General features: G+C 39.0%; 1 protein-coding gene across 1 annotated transcript in view; it reads right to left on the bottom strand.

Annotated features, from left to right (window-relative positions):
- LOC122982828 (kelch domain-containing protein 8B-like) overlaps positions 1-21,672 on the bottom strand; it is a 203,197-nt gene that overhangs the window by 15,667 nt on the left and 165,858 nt on the right. Inside the window, exon 5 of the mRNA XM_044352401.1 lies at positions 5,654-5,755. Coding sequence (XP_044208336.1) covers positions 5,654-5,755 — 102 coding nt within the window. The remainder of the gene's footprint in view (positions 1-5,653; positions 5,756-21,672) is intronic.

Below are 21,672 nucleotides of genomic sequence, written 5' to 3'. Positions count from 1 at the left end.
CCTACGGTAAACCCACACAGTTGTTTTCACTTAAATTTGGCTAATTAGACCTCTTTTCAGCACTGTGGACATGACTCTGGCCCAATCCCAAACCAGTGCCTACCCACTACCACTTCACCACCAAGTGTTACTCCAAATCAAGTTACAGTTACAGCTGTGGAGGGTACTTCTAATGAAGGGGGAGGGTATAAATGAATAGCCAAATTAGGGGATGCCCTTGCCACACTACTGGAACAAGGAAGCAGCCACCAACATGGCAACCGATAGATGATGTGCTTGCACTGTTTCACAGTTTATGAGAATGAGATATGAGGTAAATTTGACATATTTTATTAATTTTTATGTAGGCTATGCATATATACAGGCATTTGTGGATTTGCTACAAGTCAAGTGACCTTAGGGACAAAGTGATATACTCCTCATTTTTGTTTTATCTTTTCACAACACACATTCTGAGATTTTGTATGAGACTGTTAAGTTAGTGTAAGGGAAACAAAGGTACAAAGGTGTGCATGATCTAAAATACTTGACAAAGTAGAAAGATGGAACTCTTACATGCTCTTACAACTTTTATACTAGTACAACAAAATAAGAGAATTAAATGTGGACTTTTGAACATTAGATCTCTGTCATCTAAAGCCGTATTAGTAAACGATATAATCTCAGATCATCATATTGTTTTATTTTGTCTTACTGAAACCTTGCTAGATATAACTAGATATAATCAATCTGTCTTCAGTAACAGGCTATGTACCACAGTCCTTTAAAGTAGCTACAATTAAACCTCTTCTTAAGAAGCCTACTCTTGATTCAGGCATTTTAACCAATTATAGACCTATATCTAACCTTCCATTTCTCTCTAAGATCCTTGAGAAAGCAGTCTCTAATCAGTTATGTGACTTTCTACATAACAATAGTTTATTTGAGGATTTTCAGTCAGGATTTAGAGCGCATCATAGCACAGAGACAGCACTGGTGAAAGTCACAAATGACCTCCTAACTGATTGGTGGTTCCTACAGTCTTTAAAAGTAGAATGGGAGGCACAGCCTTCAGCTATCAGGCTCCTCTCTTGTGGAACCATCTTCCAGATTCAGTCCGGGGTGCAGACACCCGCTCTATGTTTAAGAGTAGGCGTAAAACATTCCTTTTTGATAAAGCTTATAGTTAGGGCCGACCAGGCTCAGCTTGGCTCAGCCCTTAGTTATGCTGCTATAGGCCAATATGCTGGGAGACTTCCCATGATGCACTGAGCTGCTCTCTCCTCCTCCTCCTCTCCATCTGTAAGCATACATGTCACTAACTTTGCTTCTTCCCCGGAGTTTTTTGTGCTTTCTCATCTCGCAGGAAACCCCGGGTTGCAGGCCGAGCATTCACGGTCCTTAGTCCTGTTGGCATCCTTCCCTGGCTATTGCTGCTGTTATTGTTATTGTTATGATTGTTGCCCCCCCCCCCCCCCCTTTCTTTCTCTCTCTCAACCCAACCAGTCAAAGCAGATGGCCGCCCACCAAGAGCCGGGTTCTGCTTGAGGTTTCTACCCGTTAAAGGGGAGTTTTTCCTTACTGCTGTCGCCAAGTGCTCGCTCATGGGGGAATTGTTGGGTCTCTGTAAATTAAAGAGTACGGTCTTGACCTGCTCTATGTGAAAACTGCCCTGAGATGACTTTTGTTGTAATTTGGCGTTATATAAATAAAAAATGATTGATTGATTGATTACATTTATATGTTGCTTCCTCCATTCTCCTGTAGCACATGCACTTCCTGTTAGGATGATCATAAGCCTGCACTGATGCAGACTCGCTATTTAAGGGTTTCCACTTACACTACATGTTAATTTGATAAATTGCCCTTTATATGGCGAATCTCCACATTAATGTGCAAACAGAGGGGGAGTGGATAGGGTGAGAGAATAGGAGCTGGTTTAGGATTGGGCCTCTGTTTGATTGGCCTTCAATCTTCTGTTAGCTTTTGTCATTCTTATTGGAACACAGACAGTGATCTCATGTAAATCCCAGCATAGCTCAACCCAACTTCAACCTGAGCTGACTTCTAATTAAGTACAATAACTAAAACACCTGTGTGGGTGTGCAGGGCCTCTAACCCAAGTCACCGGGGTGTCCCTTAATGAATAATTCCTGCAGTTTAGATATTCCAAGTTCAAACAAACTGCATTTTTCAAGTATCCAGGTAGTGAAGAGCTGTATGAACTGTCTTCTCCAGTGTTATTAAACTGTTTTAATTAATTGGCTGAGCTGATTGCTCAGTATATGCTTTTCAAGGTTCATTATCATTGTATTTTTCTTGTATCTAATACGTGCAGTACCTGCAGCAGCTGCTAACTGTGAGTAGGGCTTGGTGACTAAGGAGACCTCTGAACTGCCTCTAAAGTCTTGCTGACCTAGGGGCTAGTTTTAGTTCTGCAACACAATTACTATAAGGCCAAATACCGAGTCTTAAAGTTAGGACTGACATACAGCTTATTTTTAGAAGTTTCTCCTAACTCTGCCATTTAGAGCTACTTGGTGTTTTGGGAATACAGCCCCTGAACCACAGTGTTTTTAATAAATCAACAATATAATAATAATAATAATAATAATAATAATAATAATAATAATAATAATAATAATAATAATAATAATAATAATAATAACAACAATAATAACAACAATAATAATAATAATATTACTTGTAATTCATTAGCCTGATGTGATGTTATCCATGGAAACTTTTGCATCTCTGTTATCAACAAACCTTGGCATGGTGAACATAGAGATGTCACTTTGCATTAACACAGAATGGCAGAAGTAATCAGAAGTTAGCCGCAGATATGGAGCTTATCACATCTAAAAATACAGAGGAGACTCAAAGGATTTTACCTGCTGATTTTTATGGTTTGCAAGGTGAGCCACGTTAATTTGATATTTTTGTCTCTGTCATCATGTTATTTCTGGTTTGCAGTTTAGATTTCCTTTAATAATGTAATCCAATATAATAGGCTTAAAACTGTACATGAGGGAAGAGTTGTGTCAGTGATGGTGACGTTAAAGCTTTGCTGTGTTTACAGAAAAAAGTTGAGAGGCACACACGAAGAAAACAAAGTATAAATGGAAGTTTAGGATGTATGTGCATGCATGCCTAGGTGAGTAGCTATGTGTATGTGTTAAGTATATGTGAGTGTTGTGTTTGGTTTTGTGCATTGGCATTTGTGTGTGCAAATGTCTGTGTGTGTATGTGTGTACACTTCTGACAAGTAATCTGATAATGAAATGATACGGCTGAGCACATAATTGCATCTCAAGTCACTCATCTCTGACGAGTTGCATCTAATTAGAATTTACATGTAGATATCAAATTGTCAGGCATTTGTCATGAACTAAAGATGGGGTGGGGGTGCAGCGGGGTGGGCCAAAAATAAACAGAAGCAATGAAGAAGAGATGGACAGATACAGGGTGCGTGGGTGAAGACTATCATTATTGTCACTGTCCCTCACACAAAGAAACACACAAAAGCATATGGACATAAACTGACAATCACAGACATGCACACACACTGATGTGTCTGTTTGAGTGGAAAGTTTAACCCTCTGTCCTAACCCATACTGTATACATTTATATATGAACAAACATACTGTATATCTGGTATAGGCACATTTGGTCTTCGTGAATGTATTTTTCCATTTTATTTCCTAGCATGTTAAAAGGCAGAGATATGTGCCATAAACCAGCTATGACTCACACGTCCAAAATATCCCTATGGATTAGATAGTGAGCCAGACTCACAGCTGATACTCACATAGAGAAAAATATAACATATCTTCCTCTTCTTCCTCTCACTCTCCCTCTTTCATTTTCACATTAGCAAACAGACACACACTCACACACACGCACACACACCCGCAAACACACACACACACACACACTTAATTCTTTCTGCAAATCTGTGTCTCATTCAATCCTCTTTCCTTTTTCCCATTGTTGCCTGCTGAATTTCTACCTGTCTCTCTCACCAGGACAAGATTGGTGTTTTCCTCTCTCCCCACCATTCTTACACACCCACACACACCCACACACACACAGTCTTATCAGATGTCAGGCCACATTATTGTCTGTCTCTCTGAGCTGCAGAGAGAAAAAAACTGCTGCAGTGCATTAAATCTACATGGCAATGTGTTAAAAAAAAAAAAAAAAATCAGTGGACTGCTGTTTCAAGCAAAAAGTAACTGTGTATTTTAGACATCTCTACAACACTGGTAATCAGTGGCTGAGTAGCTGATACCTTAAATAAGTAAAACCATGGTCTTTGATGTTATTGAACAGGTTAAATATGCTGAAAATTAACTGAGAAATCTTTAGCTCCCATTTGTATGTAAAAAAAAAAAATACTCCTGCTTTGTGGCATAAAGTGTGCAAGTAGAGTGTAGAAGCTGATAAAGGCTGATAATAATCTCAGAAATAGTCCCCCACAGTATCACAGTATTGATGTATTGACAATTCATAGATGAAAAAATACCACATGTAGTACCTTTAACAGAGATGTAGTAGTGAGCTACATTTTACTGAGAGACATTCTTGCAGGAATCTGTCAATTGGTTTCATTCTACAACTTTGGGGTTTACACCAGTTTGTGTGTGTCTGTAGACAAAGACAGGGCTAAGGATAGCCCTGGGCTAAGAGTTGACTCTGGGATAACTTAGCCCCTTTTTACACACACATTGTTATCACAGGGTTAACCTATGCCCAGGGCTATACAATTCACACTGCACTTCTACAAACCTTGGGTTAAATGTCCGTTGGAACACATGACTAATGTTTGCATTCTAGATGAAACGTGACTACTCCATCGTTTACTTTAGCCCCATTTCATATGGGCACCTTTTAGCTCTATGTTTAGTTGATTTTCAGGGAATAACCCCACAAACTTGGGGCTAACCCTGCTCTGGAGCAGGGCCAGCAAGCCCTATGCTAAAGTCGGGTTTAGCCCACTTTGGAATGTGCCAGGATTGTGCCAGTGTGAAAGCTTTCTTAGCCTGGGACTAAGAAGGTTCAAAGAAAGATTTTAGCCCTGGGCTAAGTGCAGTGTGTAAAGCCCTGTGTGTGAGTAATCTAGCTGATGGACATAGAACAAAGAGTCAACATCTGCTGAATAAGCATGTCATCAGGGAAAAAAGCTGACCTCTGATTAATTTGTAGCATTGCTTAGTCTCTCTTCACACTATATTTACTCTAATAAATGCAGCTCAGTCAAGGAGAAAATGAAAGGTTAATGGAAAATTAATTTGGTTGTGTGTTTGAGCATGTTTATGGTGTGTGTGTGTGTTATGTGATCGAGATAAATCAGTGTTGTGATTTGCTGTCATCAGTGAAGTCAGCACTGACAAGTTTACTGTAAGCATGTAAGCCTAAGAATGCTTTTCAGATCGGTTCATATTTGCTTCAACTGCCTACAGGTGAATTATCGGGTAAGAGTTAAATTAATTCCCATTAGTAATGACAGGATTTTCACTTACCTAGTTACAGTGATGACAGTGAGGGTTATTTGTTGTTTTGTACTAGCTGAGGTGAAACACTGGACCTGAACACTGATTAGATTACTCTAAAACATTATGAGGGTATGAAATTATAAGGATATAAAACATTGTAACCAGGGGGTGCTGACCTAGACCGCCAGCTGCAATGACTCGTCCTCCCAGGCATCCTGCCACAAAGTCAGCCCTCTTCTCTCTCATCCTGGACGTTCGGCTGGGTTTGATCCAGATACCTGCCAGAGGTGAGAGGACAAAAGATATGTCAGTGATCTTTGATCAGATGGAAAATTCTCACTGGTATTTGAAATAAAAACAACAAAAACTGTATGCTATATAGCCTAAAGCATGTGGATACACAACACACACACTCGGTCCAAAACCAATGTGCTGTTGTAACAGCTTTCACTCCTCTGGGAAGGTTTTCCACAACTTTTTGGAACCTGGCTGCAGAGATTTGCTTCCATTCAGCCACAAGAGCATTAGTGAGGTCAGGCACCAATGTTGGGCGATAAGGCCTGGCTGGCCCTCCAGTTCATCCCAAACGTGTTGGATGGGGATAAGGCCAATCAGGTTCTTCCATACCAAACTCAGAAAACCATTTCTTTATGGACCTGGCGTTGTGCATGGGGGCATTGTCATGATGAAATAGGAAAGAGCCCAAACTGATGCCACAAAGTTGGAAGCAAACTATTGTCTAAAATATCTCTGTATGCTAGAGGTTAAAGATTTTCTGTAATTGGAACTAAATGGCCAAGACCAAAAGATACTTTTGTCAGTATAGTCCATGCCACATAATGTTATCTAACTGTTTGTTTTAAATGGTACACATCATTCAAAATCTACCACAGTGGCATTAGTCAATCAGAGAGCCAAGCAGGGGATTGGAACTGCTCAGCCAAATTGAAATTGGAATTCAATTTATTTTCTCCCACAAAGGTTTGTTTGTTTACTGGACATGGATAGCCAAAAGAGAAGTTAGAAGTTAGATGAGAAAATTGATACTGTCAATGTAAATCAATTAAAAACAGTTCATTTTCAGAAAACGCCAAAGACAACAATGGATTAAACAATGAAGGAGAAGGCTCGACAGACGAAGAGGTGAAAAGGAAGATGGAGAGGAGAAAAAGAAAGAAAGAGATGGAGTGCTTTTCAGAGAGGTCTGTATTCGACATCTGCCTCAGGAGCTCCCTCACTCTGCATATTCCCCCTCTCTCTTTCTCTGGCTTGAAACCCACTACCTAACAGCAGATTAATGTTCTATATTTGGGACAGTGTTAGTGCCACATCCCCTTTCCCACTCCTCCACATCTTCTCTGTAAAAAGCATTTGCGAGGAAGATGAGCTGCAAATTCACACAAATGCATCAAAATACACCAATGTACAAGCATTAAAAATGTGCTGCATAGACGTAATGCAAATTAAGACATAATGTTACATATGATCAGATTTCAAGTACCCATCAGTGTGGATTATGGTACTTTTCCCCACACAGTGGTGCAGACAACCAGTCATAATTTTTTTTTTCACTCATGGATGATGGTAAGATGACATGGTCATTCATTGGCTGTCACTTACACATGGACACCATTTCATTGGACACCCTTTGGTTTTAGGAAACATAGGATTTTGAAAAGTGAGAGGGACAAACCTTGCTCAGTGGAAAGTAAGCCAATGGGCAATGCAAATTCAACTCCTCGCCAAGCCGTGATACACATACTCAATGTGCACTCTTGCGCACCAGTAGGTGAAAAATCTCAGTCCTCAAGGAGGTAATAAAGGTTTGTTTAAGTTAATCCTTTTTTTACATGACAACAGTAGTAAACAAACATGTCATCTGTGGAGGAAAGTGTACTGATGTACTTAACTGCTTGGAAGAAAGAAAAAAGAAAACTCAGAAGATGCAATGTGCAACCTTTGAATAAGTGGAAGGACGGAGAATTCCTGCCTGAATGAAGAGGTAACAAACTTCGTCTCACAAGTTAGTATGATTGTTTTGAGTGGAAGTGAACCCAAACGAAAGGGGTCATCTTTTGTTGTTTCATGCTATGGTGACCAAAAGCAACGCTCAGACTGCAGCTTGTCCTTGTGTTAAGAATTTTCAAGCATCACACTCTATAATGCAAGAACAGGTGAACTTGACCTTGCTTAGCTTTAAGAGTGTACAATTCGTGTACTTGCATTGAGCATGACTGGGGCCTAAGATTCTACAACCATGCCAGCAGCTCTGTGAGGCTGTATACAACAGTCCATTCAATTAAATGCTAACGTCAGCATGCTAGCATATTCACAGTAACAACGGTAACATGCTTATGTTTAGCAGGTAGCCCTATATGGCTGACTATGTTCAGTTTGTTAGCATGCTAACATTTGTTAGATTAGCACTTAACACGAAGTACAGCTTAGGTTGACGGGAATGTCATCAGTTTTAGTTATAAGTATTAGTCTTTAGTCATTAAACAAAGTACTGGACCAATAGAAACTTTGACCTGATGATGGTGATACAGGAAAAGTTAAAGGATCATCAAAGTTATTAAAATTCATCCTGAGGCAAACATGGATGCTTGTACAAAAGGTCATGACAATCCATCCTATAGTTAATGAGATATTTCATGGACTAATAGTGGTAAACTGACCGACTGACCCAAAGACATTGACAACCCCAGAGCCATCCAGCTAGAGTGACTAAAAACTGATAGGCAATGCCTCATTCATGAAACTGAGTCAAATATATCAAAACACTGTCCATCGGTTACAGGCATCAGCCGCAGGAGTTGTATCATATTGTCACAGAGCTACATCACGGGGCAGAGTTTTCCATTTACTTGTCAATCCTTGTTCCAACTCTCACATACTGTCATGAGCTCTGGAAAGTGACCATAAAATAAATACAAGTGCTCTTCGTGGTGGCTATATCACTCTCTCTGACGAGGGGAAAAGTTCATCAATTCCACAGGACCTAAGTCAAATTGCTAGGAGCGACGTGACCTGGGTAACTTCCTGTGGAAGTGTTACAGAAAAAACAACACCCATATGAGAAGTACTTAAAGGAAGTGCTGGAGGACATTGCTTCAGGGTAAAGGGATGCCTGCTTTGCTCACCCTGCCACTATAACTAACTTGATTCAGATAAAAAGCTTGGATGGGTGTAAAAATAAATTGTCATTTGACCACACAATAAATTTAGTGTCCCATACTCTCACAGTGCAGACAACTAAATACTCACTTGAGAGCAGTTATCTCACCTAACAGAAAGGTGCTTGTTTGTGTGTACTTCTACTGTAGCCAAGGTTCCAGCACTGGAAAAGAGAAAACCAATCAAACTTTGCCAACACTGAACATGGCAGAGGCTAGAGAGAAAGCTTACTGTAAAATGTCATTAATTTAACAAAACATTTGTCGAAGTCTTTGAGAGACTGGTGTTGTTTTACTTTGGTGCATTCAAATTGCCGATACTTTTCTGTTTACTGTCATTTTTGAACTGCTGGTAAAATTTGCAGTGCATTACTACCCAAGAGAATTAAGAGAAAACATCACTTTGGTGGAGAAAATCATTTTCTAATTTCTGTTAATCAGCATTACAACAGCGGAGGATAAGAGGATAAAAAAAAGCTCTCCACAAACAAAGGAATCAGCACATTTTCAAAGATGTTCCTCATGTTCAGAAACTAGATACAATAAGTAAATTTGAATTCCTGTAAAGTGTTGCTAAGACAATGAAAGTCCATGGGAAGAAGAGAGGAGAGGAAGGAATGAGAGAGGAAAGAAGGAGAGAGGAGGAGAGGAGGAAGGAGGAAAAAGGTAGAGGAGAGGAAAGGAGAAAAGAAGAGAAGAGAGGAAAGGAGGAATGAGAGGAGAAGAGAGTAGGAAAGAGGAGTAGAGGAAGGAAGGAAGGAAGGAAGGAAGGAAGGAAGGAAGGAAGGAAGGAAGAGGATAAAAGAAGAGAGGAAATGAGAGGAAAGCAGAAAAGAGATGGAGAGAGGAGAGGAGGAGAGAGGAAATGAGGAGAGAGGAGAGGGGAGGAGAGGCATATAGTATTTTTGAGATAGCACAAATGTGTTGCAGAGCTGCTGGCTGCAGGGAAGTAATGGCAGAGATGCAGAGCAGCTTAATGGTAATCTCTGAGTGAGAGGAGGAAAAGGCATAGCCACCAGCAGCTTACTAATAGATATGCTGGCTGCAACAGATCAGCTATTCAGCCATAGAAAATGGAAAGGCCAGATAACATGCAAATATACTGCAGATATATGGAAAGAGAGGAATGAGGAGTAAAGCTTTCAAACAGGCATGCAAGCTTGTAACTTTTGCTGTTTTTCTCTTTCCCCAGTGCCGTCTGTAGATAAATTGGCAGAAATAGCCATGACAGTGTTGTTGTTTCAGTGTCTCTGCTATCTCTGGATTCAGGGCAGCCTCTGCACTTCTTCTCTGATTGACTGATAAATGTCTGTGTGTGTGAGTTTATTTATGTAATGTTTATTTTTATATTGCCAAGTATATAGCATAGATTAAATCCACATAAAATATCATTTTTAGCCTAAGCTAGTTTACAATGTTTGTCCCTAGATGGGTCTTTATACAGATATACTAATCTTTGGGTGAATGAAAAAATGGGAGGTACCACCATGCCACTGAGCACCTTAGAAGCCTGGTTATTTAGGCATTTGTGGATGAGTTTAATATCAGCTAATTTACTGAAATGTTTAAAATGTGACATATTTAGTTTCTTAAGAACATGGCAGTGGTGGGATGTTACCACCTTCTTCTCAAAAATTCTAAACGTTCAATTATGTATCATCTAAGGAGGCTTGATTGTTGTAGCTGCTTATGACCAGGCAATAGCTTAAATGTGAAAATGCATGAAGGTTTTTGCAGCATAAAATGGTCTCATAAAACAGTCTCTAATTTATGTACTGTCAATTTACTTTTGCAGTCTTACTCACCATCAGTGGTGGAAAAAGTACAGAGATCTTTTACTTTAGTAAAAGTAACAATACCACAATGAAAAAAACAACCCATCTTCACAAGAAAAACGACAGTATAGGTAAAAATTCAGGCCAGCAAAAACAACCTATAGTTACATTCACGCCATCTAGCAGCCGAAGTAATTATAACCTGGGGTAGTGACGCAGTTCAGATGATGTCAATATAAGGTGACTTGATAAGATGATTTCTGCTTTGTTAGCAGAAGGTGGGTTGGGTTGATGGCTAGATCACTGTTTGCTTCCCACCTCCAAGTATCATGTTCCCAACCGTGAGTCAGGATATTTTTTTAAAAAACCCATAACGTTGTGGTGTTTACTGTTACCATGACAATGAAGGTTGCATAACTTTAAGGAAGTATAAACCATGTTTCAAGTGACAATATTTTGTCCCTAACCTTAACCACAGAGTTGTCATACCTGTAAAACATAATTATTTTTGTATATAATACACATAATGATATTTGTAATGGTTTTGGAAATCGAAGAGCATTACTACAGCTGATAGATGGCTAAAACGAATTATAGGTTGTTTTTGCTGGCCTGAATTTTAGACCTATACTGTTGTTTTATTATGAGGATGTGTTGAAAAAATACTCTATTACAAGTAAAAGTTCTGCATTCAAAATCTTACTCAAGTAATAGTACATAAGTATTGGCAGCAAAATGTACTTAAAGCATCAAAGTAAAAGTGCTCACTATGCAAACTGTCCACATTTCAAGTGTTATATCGTTCATAAATATATTGTTGGAATATTAAGGTTGATCCACTGACATGTACATGTAAGCAGCATTTTAAAGTTGTCAACACAGAGCTAATCTTATCTAATCTATAAAAATGCTATTTTATAGTTATTTTATGAAGATGATTCCATATTTTTACGTATAAAATACACTATGGACTGTAAGTGCTGTGACAGCTGGGTAGGAAACAGATTAAAAAAATCCACCTGGTACATATATAACATTATCATTTGCATGCATCCAAAAACCTGCCCCGCAACATGATTCTAGTAAGTCCTTTATATATCAACTGAAGAGAAGTGTGCCAAGGACAGAACCCTATTAAATTCCTTTTTTACCGCCTGCAGAAGAGGATTTTTACTTGTTAATAATAACACACTGTTCACAGTTAAAAAGGTAGGATTTGAACCATTGTTGAGTTTTATCAGAGGATTTGAAGAGTTGAATTTGAAGAGTTTATGAATGGGGATGTCATGCTTCAGTGAGTCAAATGCCTTTTTAAGATCATCTTTATGAAACGAGAGAGGAGGTGATGTCTGTGTGTTCTCACATAGTAGCCTGTCACACGTGTATTCTCACACACATCTACTCACAAAGCTAGTCAAGCAGAAAGCTACCAAGAGAAAAAGCGAACCATTCTCCCATACAAAAAGTAAAAGTCACGTGCAGCATTTTTCACAGCTGGTTTAACCTATACAGCACAGTGTGAGTCACTCTGAGGAGGGCATGTTGCCATTTCCCAGCACACAATATGAATTATATTGGCCTAACCACCTACAAACTTTGGGAAAAAGGAGTGAGCAGGCATAATTGACTTTGGCCAATGTCTTTTTTGTTCTTTCTGGACCAACCGACTGCACATACAGACATACATGTACTATGCACACACTGTGTGCAGTGGTGTATGAGAGCTGATGAGTTGAGTGACATGTGGGGCAGATATGTGTCTGGTGGACTCAGCTGGAGGAGAGGAGAGTGTGTTTATTTAAAGCTCAGAATCAAACCTCCTCCTTCTCCTGTTTCGCCCTCCCAGACATCAGCACTTCACTATATACCCATCACCAAGCTCAATAGGACAAGCACACACTTAGAAAGGCATATGAGATGGAAGCAAGAGCACACACGCTTATTAAGACACAGTCTTTTCAATAGATACACATGCACACAAAGAAATAGATGATCAGATTCTGATATGTACATAGGAGGATGTGGACGTTTATCTGCACAATATCACCTATGCACTTCTTACATTCTTTGCTCCTGATACACTCACACACATGCCACATCTGCCCACTGGAAGGATACAGTTTCACCCTACCTTGCCCCATTTCCAAATGTCATCAGAAGGATGATATTGGCAGGAAATGAGGTGATAATGACAGCAGGCCCCTCTCTGGGATCGCATTCTGATAGATGGCCAAAAATGCATTGAATATTTCAGGCAGAAATCAAACAGCTACACTCACTGCATGTAATCACAACCTACAAGCAGGTCCAGACAGCAGTCAGCAGATAAATCAGAGAAATGTTGGCTAACATTAACCATGTTTGCTGGATTTCTCAGCTGCCTATGTTCAGAGGACACTTTGTCATCATTTTTAGATGACTGAAAATTTAAGGTATATTTAATTTCAAGGTAAACTGTCCTGGAATACCAAAACACAGACTGATTTCTTTACATCCATTTTACTCTTTGAGAAATTGTTATGTCATAGAATTGTATCTTTTTCATGAAAACTGCTTTTTAAAAAATGGGTTTTAAAAAATGGACCTACAAACCAAGCAATCCAAAGTTACTGCACTGTGGCTTTGAAATCTCTCGGCTCTCTGGAACCTACAATTGCATGTACTGCACTCCAGAAAAACAATGAACTAGGCAACGAAAGCAAGTGAGCTAAAAGCTAGCTGGTGAGATAGCTACAGCCAGCCTTAGCTAAAGCAAAATATAGATGAAAATGTAGAGGTAATTACAATTTATCCTCCGGGGACCATAAATATACCAAATTTAACAGTAATACATCCAATAGCTGTTGAGATCTCAATAAAGAACTAAAAAGTCTGTCTCATGGTGGCACTAGAAGAAAAATCAGATGAACACCAGTCATTAAAATATGTCATCTGGGAACCATCAATGTCTGTGCAAAAATGTTTGTCAACCCATCAAGTAGATGTTGAGATCACAGCACAAATGAAAACTTTGCCTTGCTGGTGGCACTAAAGGTAAAGTAAGAGCATCACCAGTGTTAGAATATATCCTCTACAGACCTTGGATATTTCTTATAAATTGTCATCGCAATCCATGTAATAGTTTTCAAGCTATTGCGAAATGTCAACCTCATGGTGGCAATAGTGGAAAATTCAGGGGTTGACCAAAGTCAGCAGACATTGCCATCCCTAGAGCCATGCTGCTAGCAGGCCTAAAAACAGAACATTTATCATTTGCAAAAAGCTGCCAAGAAGATAACCATTATAATGGAACATCATCAGAAGTAGATTATCAGCACACAAACATATTATAAGATACATATCCATCTTGGATCTCCTAAATCCCTTTCATTAAAAAGTGCAACCTGGGCTAAATTGAAAAATGATCCACATTATGAGGATACAATTTCACATTATCTTATCTAGAGTACAACATATTACCATTAAGATATTCCACAACAGTATTCACAACTCATACACAACACTAACATCAGCATGTGAATCATTACTGAAAGTGTTTACAGAATGAAGAATTACCGTAGTATATCCAATGTGTTGAAAAGAATCACTGTCAGAAGTGTTTGTTGTCCCTACAAACTAAACTGAGTTACATCAGGGTCTACAGTGTGTATGGTGGTACCGTGATACTGAATGTACAGTATGTGCATCTGCTGGCTGACAAGACTGATGACGACTCCTCATCGACCTTTGCAGGCAGGTAGGATGAGATTTTATCAATGTGATATAAAAAGATGTAAGCTGTTACTGAAGTGCTTGCAGTCATTCAGCCAAAAACAAGCCAGCTGAACTGAACGATGTTAAACACCCACATGCATATCAGCTATCGTTGTAATAATGTACTGTAACAAGCTGTCAGGCAGGGAAACAAGCAGTCATACAGCAGGTTGAAGGCCAGTCAAGTAAGAATGGCAATCAGTAGAAATAATGTAGCTGGACGCAGGTTTTTCTTAACTCTTTAACTGGTTTCTCCACTGTTTGATGGAGCACATTTTGAGTCATGAAAAATTGCACTTAACTCAATCTGTTTGAGCCATCTCTAGCAGTCAGTTTAATTGTTAACTTTTCCTTTTTTTCTTTTTTTTTTTACAAAAGCTGAGCAGCAGTTTCCTGATTATAAACTGTTGTCTGTACAATACAGCTAATGTTATTACACTGTACATTTGTTGAAATGATTTTATTAGTATTATTTATTAGACATTTTTAATTCAAAGAAAACACAAAATAGGTAAATCTAATGTGATACTGCTCATACTAGTAATACTAATTTTTAATTTAAAGCCAAATTTAAGCGCAATAACAGCTGTGCACATTGACACAAGTGTATCAGAAATACTCAGTTTTATGCTTGATGCTTTGTTGAGTGATCCATCGCTGTTGTGCTGATCTATATTATATGGGTTTTTATTAGTATTTGTCCAGTAGTTATTTTATTTTATTTATTCATTGAAATTTCAAAAAATTTCATGTTTATGTTATATGTTTTTTGTCCATAAAAAAAGATTTATCATGAAAATGTGTCTTTTATTTCATTATGAAGTTAATGCTTAATGGGCAGTGTGGTCAGGTGTAAAAAAATGTTGCTTTTGTTTTTCCTCAAAGTAACAAAAATGCAAATAATAATAATTCCACTGCCTCTTACTGGGAAATCTACTACCTTCTGTCTCTTCTGCCGCTCTCCATCTCTCAGTGGGTTCTTTTAGCACTCTGTTGAATCACATTTTACATGCTTCTATGAAAAGCTTTAAAAACTATCTTTCTCTCAGCCTGTTCTTTCTCTTAACAAGGTTTTCTGCTGGATCTGCTGGATCAGCTGGATCTGCTGGTGCAACACAAAGCCCTTAAAAGTCACTCCCTCTGCATTTCTTTATGCTGCTCTCTGATAGTGAGTATTTACTCCCCCCTTCTCTGCAACTGGATTTGCATCCTGGACAGACAGATAATCACTTCCCCTCACTGAGCCACACATAGACACACACACACACACACACACACACACACACTAATGAATGTACAGCTTGAGGCAGTTGCTGCAATGCAGGTTGGATTAATACCACTCTACTATCGATTAGAAGGATCAATGCACTAATCTGCATGTCTTATGAGGATTGAGAGGATGTGCAAAGCAATCTGAAAAAACAAAACACTGTGCAGGACTTAGAAACCCTCCAGTGTGTGCAGAGATAGTACAGTATGCGTTCATGCGAGTCCCTCAGCACCATGGACAGCTCCACATGCGGAGAGTAATGACAGCTGCCTGAAATGAATGTGGGTCTGGTGAATGAGGGAAGATATTACCCGGTTCATTTTGGAGATGATCCTGGACAAACCGATTATCGCGGCTCAGTCCTATACAGCAGGGCTTTAGGGGACACTCAGGACCAAAACAGTGAGGGGCAGAAGACACAAGTGGCAGGTTTCAACTATAGGTCTGCTCTGCCTCTCAGTAATCCCATAATTATTCATTCTTAGTGGGTGGGCCCGTGGGTTAATGTGGGCTTTAATCAGTTCTTCTATCATGACCACATCATGCACCATGACATTTCTGAACTACAAACAGATCTACTGTTTGTCTTCCACTCTGTTTCTTCAGTTGCTGGACAGAATACACAGATCCACCCACTGAAAGCAGCCCCCAAGTTACAGTTATCATCCGCACCTAAATGAAAATGAAAGAGCACTCATCTAGAAACATCACAAGTTGTCAAGGTGTTAATAAACCTTGGGCCTTGGATGATTTAACTTAACTTTAACTGCAGCAGGTAGTTAAGAGGTACAGTACCAATCAAAAGTTTGTAAGTTTCATTCAAGGGTTTTTTTATTTTATTTTCACTCATTTCTGTTTATAGACCAATACTGAAGAAATCAAACTATGAAACAACACACATGGAATCATATAGTAAACAAAAAAAGTGTTAAACAAACCAAAATATGTTTTATATTTTAGATTCCTCAAAATAGCCGCTGTTTTCCTTAATGACAGCTGTAGGGTAATTTTGGCTCAATTTAGGGAATTTTAGTGTTAAGCAGAATTACTACACAGAATTTCTTCAATTATTCGTCCAGCGATATAACTTCAGAATCGGCACAATAACACTAATAAATAGTTTCTCTTGGTGATCAGTCAAGAGAATCTTTAACACATAAATCAGCTTTGGAAAGGGATTAACTTGCACTCAGAAAAGGGATCGGATACGTAAAGTGACTGAAAGTAAGTTAAAGAAAACAAAGGCAATGAACTTATACACAAAACATTTATTACTAAAAGACTAACCTTACACACACAAAACAACACTCACTAAACAAACAATGACACTACAATGAATGAATGAATGCAGAACTGGAGTTTGTCAGAAAAGGGGGTGCAACCGATGAACAAACACAGACTGACTAGTGACCATCACTGGAAGCAGCTGGTAAACTGGGGTGGCAAATTTAAAATTCAATTCTAAGCAGATTAAGCTTTTTGAGTTCACCCGATTAGCAGAGCAGAAGTGTGCTACTTGCATGTCCGTGGACTGGTAGCTGCTGAGTGAGATGGTGCTGTCAGGAGGGATGAGAAGGTGTTGCCACCGCATGGAGTGGAGATGAAGAATTGTCAGCTGAAGTTAGTCTCAACACAGAGAAAGAATGGGACTTCGTACCGGTAACAAAAAGAATCCAACTCTATGCATTCCAGTGATTGTCTTTTATAGGTACAGTAAGGTAAGGGACTTCAAAGAAGCATCTGACCAGTCAGAGAACTGCTGATCCTCCAGGGGTGGTGTCTTTGTTTGACCCCCCTCTGAGGACATGGCATCCACTGGAAGTCAGATAATGTGTCTTATTTTAAAACAACTTCTTAAAACTGTACCTTTTTACCAAACAACTACCAACTAAAAATCTAATGTTCTTATAATTAGGAGATTACAATGCTACCAAACACCACATGTTTATCTCTAGTGCTTATTGAGATATTAATTACCAGATTTTAACACACATATAACTTGAAGAACTATGTTAAAATTATTGTAAATTTCTAACATAGTTATAGACACAAATGTACACATTCAAACAACAAGGAAAGAAATAAGGCAATGGCATTGTAGCCTTTTTAAAAGCATGCAGGTATATCTGGCAATAGTCTCTTGATTTGGGACAAAAGGGGAAAAGGAGAGACAATCAGAAAGAGGGGGGGTTGTGATTGTCTGTCGGGAGTGTCCCAGCATGAGAGGGAGAATTGTTGTGCAACAATGTGTTCAGACACACATATTTCAACACGGCAGGTCCATCCTTAGACCTATTGGTCAAACGGTGTTGTTGGACATTTTGTTGAACATTTTTATTCCACCTTTCCTTATGGGATTCCATGCAGGCTGGAGGTAATTCCTAGAGTTGCAAATACCAGACCCAGGACGGCTTACAATGTCTTATCTTTGGAGGTGCCTGTGTATACCCAACCCTGGCTCTATCAGAGTCGTTAACAGTCCCTTGCCAATCCTATCCCGATGTCTGCTTACTCTAGGAGGGCTTTGATCTGTCTTAACTGTAGATATGGTTTTTGCTTGGTGTTTGGTCAGGGTGGCTGGTTTTCACAACTAATTTATAGCTGTGTTTGAAATGGAGAGAGAGTCCTTGGTTTGATATGTGTGTGTGGGAGGGTTGGTATCTTATGGAAGCCCCCACTTTTTAAGATAGACAGTGTTCTGCTGAGGAATATCCTACACAGCTTTGCAAACTATTGGCAACATCTTAATGAGCTTCATGAGGTAGTCACTTAGAATGGCTTTCAGTTAACAGGTGTGCTTGTCAAAAGTTAATTGGTGGAATTTCTTGCCTTCTTAATGTGTTTGAGACCATTAGTTGTGTTGTGCAGAGGTAGTGTTGGTATACAGCAAACAGCCCAGTTCGACTACTGTAGTAATCCGTATTATGGCAAGAACCACTCAACTAACTAAAGAGAAACGACAGTCCATCATTCAAGACATGACGGTCAGTCAATCTTGAAAATTTCAAGAACTTTGAAAGTTTCTTCAAGTACAGTCGCAAAAACCATCAAATGCTGTGATGAAACTGGCTCTCATGAGGGCCGCCTCAGGGAAGGAAGATCAAGAGTAACCTTTGCTGCAGAGGATAAGTTCATTAGAAACTCAGAAACCACCACTTAATGGCACCTCAGATTAGAACCCACACCAATTCTTCCCAGCATTCAAGTAGCAGACTCAACATCAACTGTTCAGAGGAGACTGCGTGAATCCGGACTTAATGTTCGGATTGCTGCAAAGAAACTACTACTGAGGGAGACCAATAAGAAGAAGAGAAGTGCTTGGGCTAAGAAACACAAAGAATGGACATTAGACCAGTGGAAATCTGTACTTTGGTCTTATGAGTCCAAATTTGAGATTTTTGGTTCCAGCTGCCTTGCCTTTGTGAAACGCAGAGAAGATGAGGTGGTATCTGCATGCATCTGCAGTGACAAACCATCCCATCTGGTTTGCAATTAGTGGGACCAACATTTGTTTTTCATTAGGACAATGACCCAAAACACACCTCCAAGCTATGTAAGGGCTATTTGACCAAGAGAGAGGGTGATGGAGCACTGCATCAGATGACCTGGTCTCTGCAATCATCGACTTAAACCCAATTCAGATGGTTTGAGATTAGTTGGACTGCAGAGTGAAGGAAAAGCAGACAACTCAGCATATGTGGGAACTCCATCAAGAGTGTTGGTTGAGAGAAAGCCAATAGTGTGCAAAGCTGTCATCAAGGAATCTAAAATATGAAACACATTTTGGTTTGTTTAACACTTTTTTGATTACTACTTGATTCCATATGTGTTATTTTATAGTTTGATGTCTTCAGTATTGTTCTACAATGTAGAAAATAGTAAAAATAAGAAAAACCCTTTAATGAGTAGGTGTGTCCAAACTTTTGACTGGTGCTGTACGTGTGTAACAGACCTACTTCAGATTCATCACATCTCATAGAGTCTTATGTAATTGAAAAAGGGCTGCATGTAAGAAAAAGCTTAATATATTTAAAAGACAGGATGCACCAATCCAATCCACCAGATGGGTATCTGCACCAATACTGACCTTTATTAAGCAGACTCAATATCAATCCTATTAGATGGATTGTCAATATCTGAAACATTCAATTTATATTCAGTTTTTTACGTTCATTCTTCTTATAATATCTATGCATGGCGACTATGGTTAAGGTTAGGAAACTCATGGCCTTAGAATTATAAGGTCAAAACTGAGTTATTCGCATGAAACTATTGTTTGACAAGTTATTGACATTTTGTGTAGGTTTATTTATTGTTTTCTAGCATATTGGCCCTGAAATTTGAGAAAAGAAAACATTCTCTCTCAAAAATCAATCTCAAACTTGTGCTATAAAGTACAAAGTACCTATCAGTGCTCAGAATGTACACAGGAGGGCCAATCAAGTTCCACTTCTTTACTGTGTCACCTTACTGTTCTGTGGTTAAATGAAATGTTGCTCAGTCTGAAGTTTTCAAACCTCAAAATTGATTATCATATCTACATCATTATAAATGACATTGTTAAAAAATAAAATACATGGGTTATAGTTTGCTTTGCTACATAAAGGACACATTACTTCCTGCATTTGCACTGAACATTGGCAGTGGGCATAAATTGTGAGGTGTGGAATAGGATATAATTCCAAGCATACTGGGCTGATCAGTCGGGCATGACTGATCTATATTATACACAGTTTACTAATCAATGACATCATAAAAGTCAGTGTTCCTGCTATCTGTTATATGACATCAGTCATGGCAGGCAACAAGAAAAAATTTGACAAATAAAAGAAAACTTAATAAAATGATGTTATTATTACTGAGAATAGAGACCTATAATCTACAAAAGGTAGGGAAAGATTTACAGATGAGAACAAAAATAGTCATGAAAGATGAAGGTAGACAGTTAAAAAGAAGAAAATAAGTACATTTGAGGTAAACAAGCACAGAAATCTTAAAGTGATAGATTTTAGTGAATCTGGTCTTGCCTTCTAAAAAAAGGAACCTAATGAATTGATATACAGATTTTAAATGCAAGATATTGGATCGGTACTCTGTATTTTACTCAGATTCGGTATTAGGAGAGAGAATGTTGTGGAAAGTCGGTACATGAAAACTATTATCAAAGTGTTTGCCTCCATTTTCACTGCTTTACCAGGATTTTCAGAAGAAATCTTAATTGTCTCCAAAGGGAGTCTGTGTCATTGCAACAGCATGGAATAGTAAGCATTAGAGATGAGTGGTCGAGTAGGACAGAGTAGAAAAATAGAGCTGGATTTCCAAATGATGGAACTACCACAGTAAAATTCCTGCATTCATCTATTAATTTATATGAATACACACTAACAATTCAAAATATAATGTTTTTGCTTGCATATATGTAGGGATGGGCTAATATTTCTAAGAGTAATTGCAGAAATGACTGCAGAGAGATCCACGACTCACACCCATTGGCTAGTCCCTCAACCACTATCACCCCCTGACTTTTGCCTATTTATATAGCTTTGCATGGCAAAAGAAATCAAAGGAGTGACAGCAAAACATGTTGGAAAGAAAGAGCTGCACAAGAAGGCACAGCATCCAAAAACAGCAAGGGAAAAAAAGCAAAGAAAAATCCAACATCCAAATATCAAATCTTGAAATCTGTTCACAGAGTAGCAAAGAGAAGACCTGCAGGGGAGAGTGCAAGCATTACAAAGATGATTCAGAGGTTATGAAGGTCTGCCGGCAGCTGACGGGCTTTGAGTCATCACTCAACACCTCTGTGGTTTCTTCTTTCCTCCGGCGAGGGAGAGTATCACTGATTTGCACCCCGTAATTAATCTACAGACAGCGCTTTAATAGGAAAAGATCAGCAGGAGGCCTAACAAATCCATCTGATAGTCTGTGCAATCACAGGATAATATCAGCTTTAGCTGTGCCTGAATAACAAGAGTGGAGATGACAGCTGCTGTTTTAAGGCCACCATGGAGTGTAATGAAAAAATGGAGATGATTTGATGATAGTTCTGTCTCTCAATGTCTTTTTGTCTCAATTTGACTCTTCCCAATCTGTATGTGCACACTCATTTCACTGCTTCTGTTTCTGAAGGTCAGTCACAGTTCATTCCCCTCTCTCTGTCTCTCTCTCTCTCTCTCTAGCTCTCTCTTGCGCATGCACGCGCACACCCACTCTCTCTCTCC

Source organism: Thunnus albacares, chromosome 5 (genome assembly GCF_914725855.1).
Source record: "Thunnus albacares chromosome 5, fThuAlb1.1, whole genome shotgun sequence".
Lineage (NCBI taxonomy): Eukaryota > Metazoa > Chordata > Actinopteri > Scombriformes > Scombridae > Thunnus > Thunnus albacares.
The sequence above is the reverse complement of the archived record's forward strand: the minus strand, read 5'-3'. Positions and strand labels throughout refer to the sequence as shown.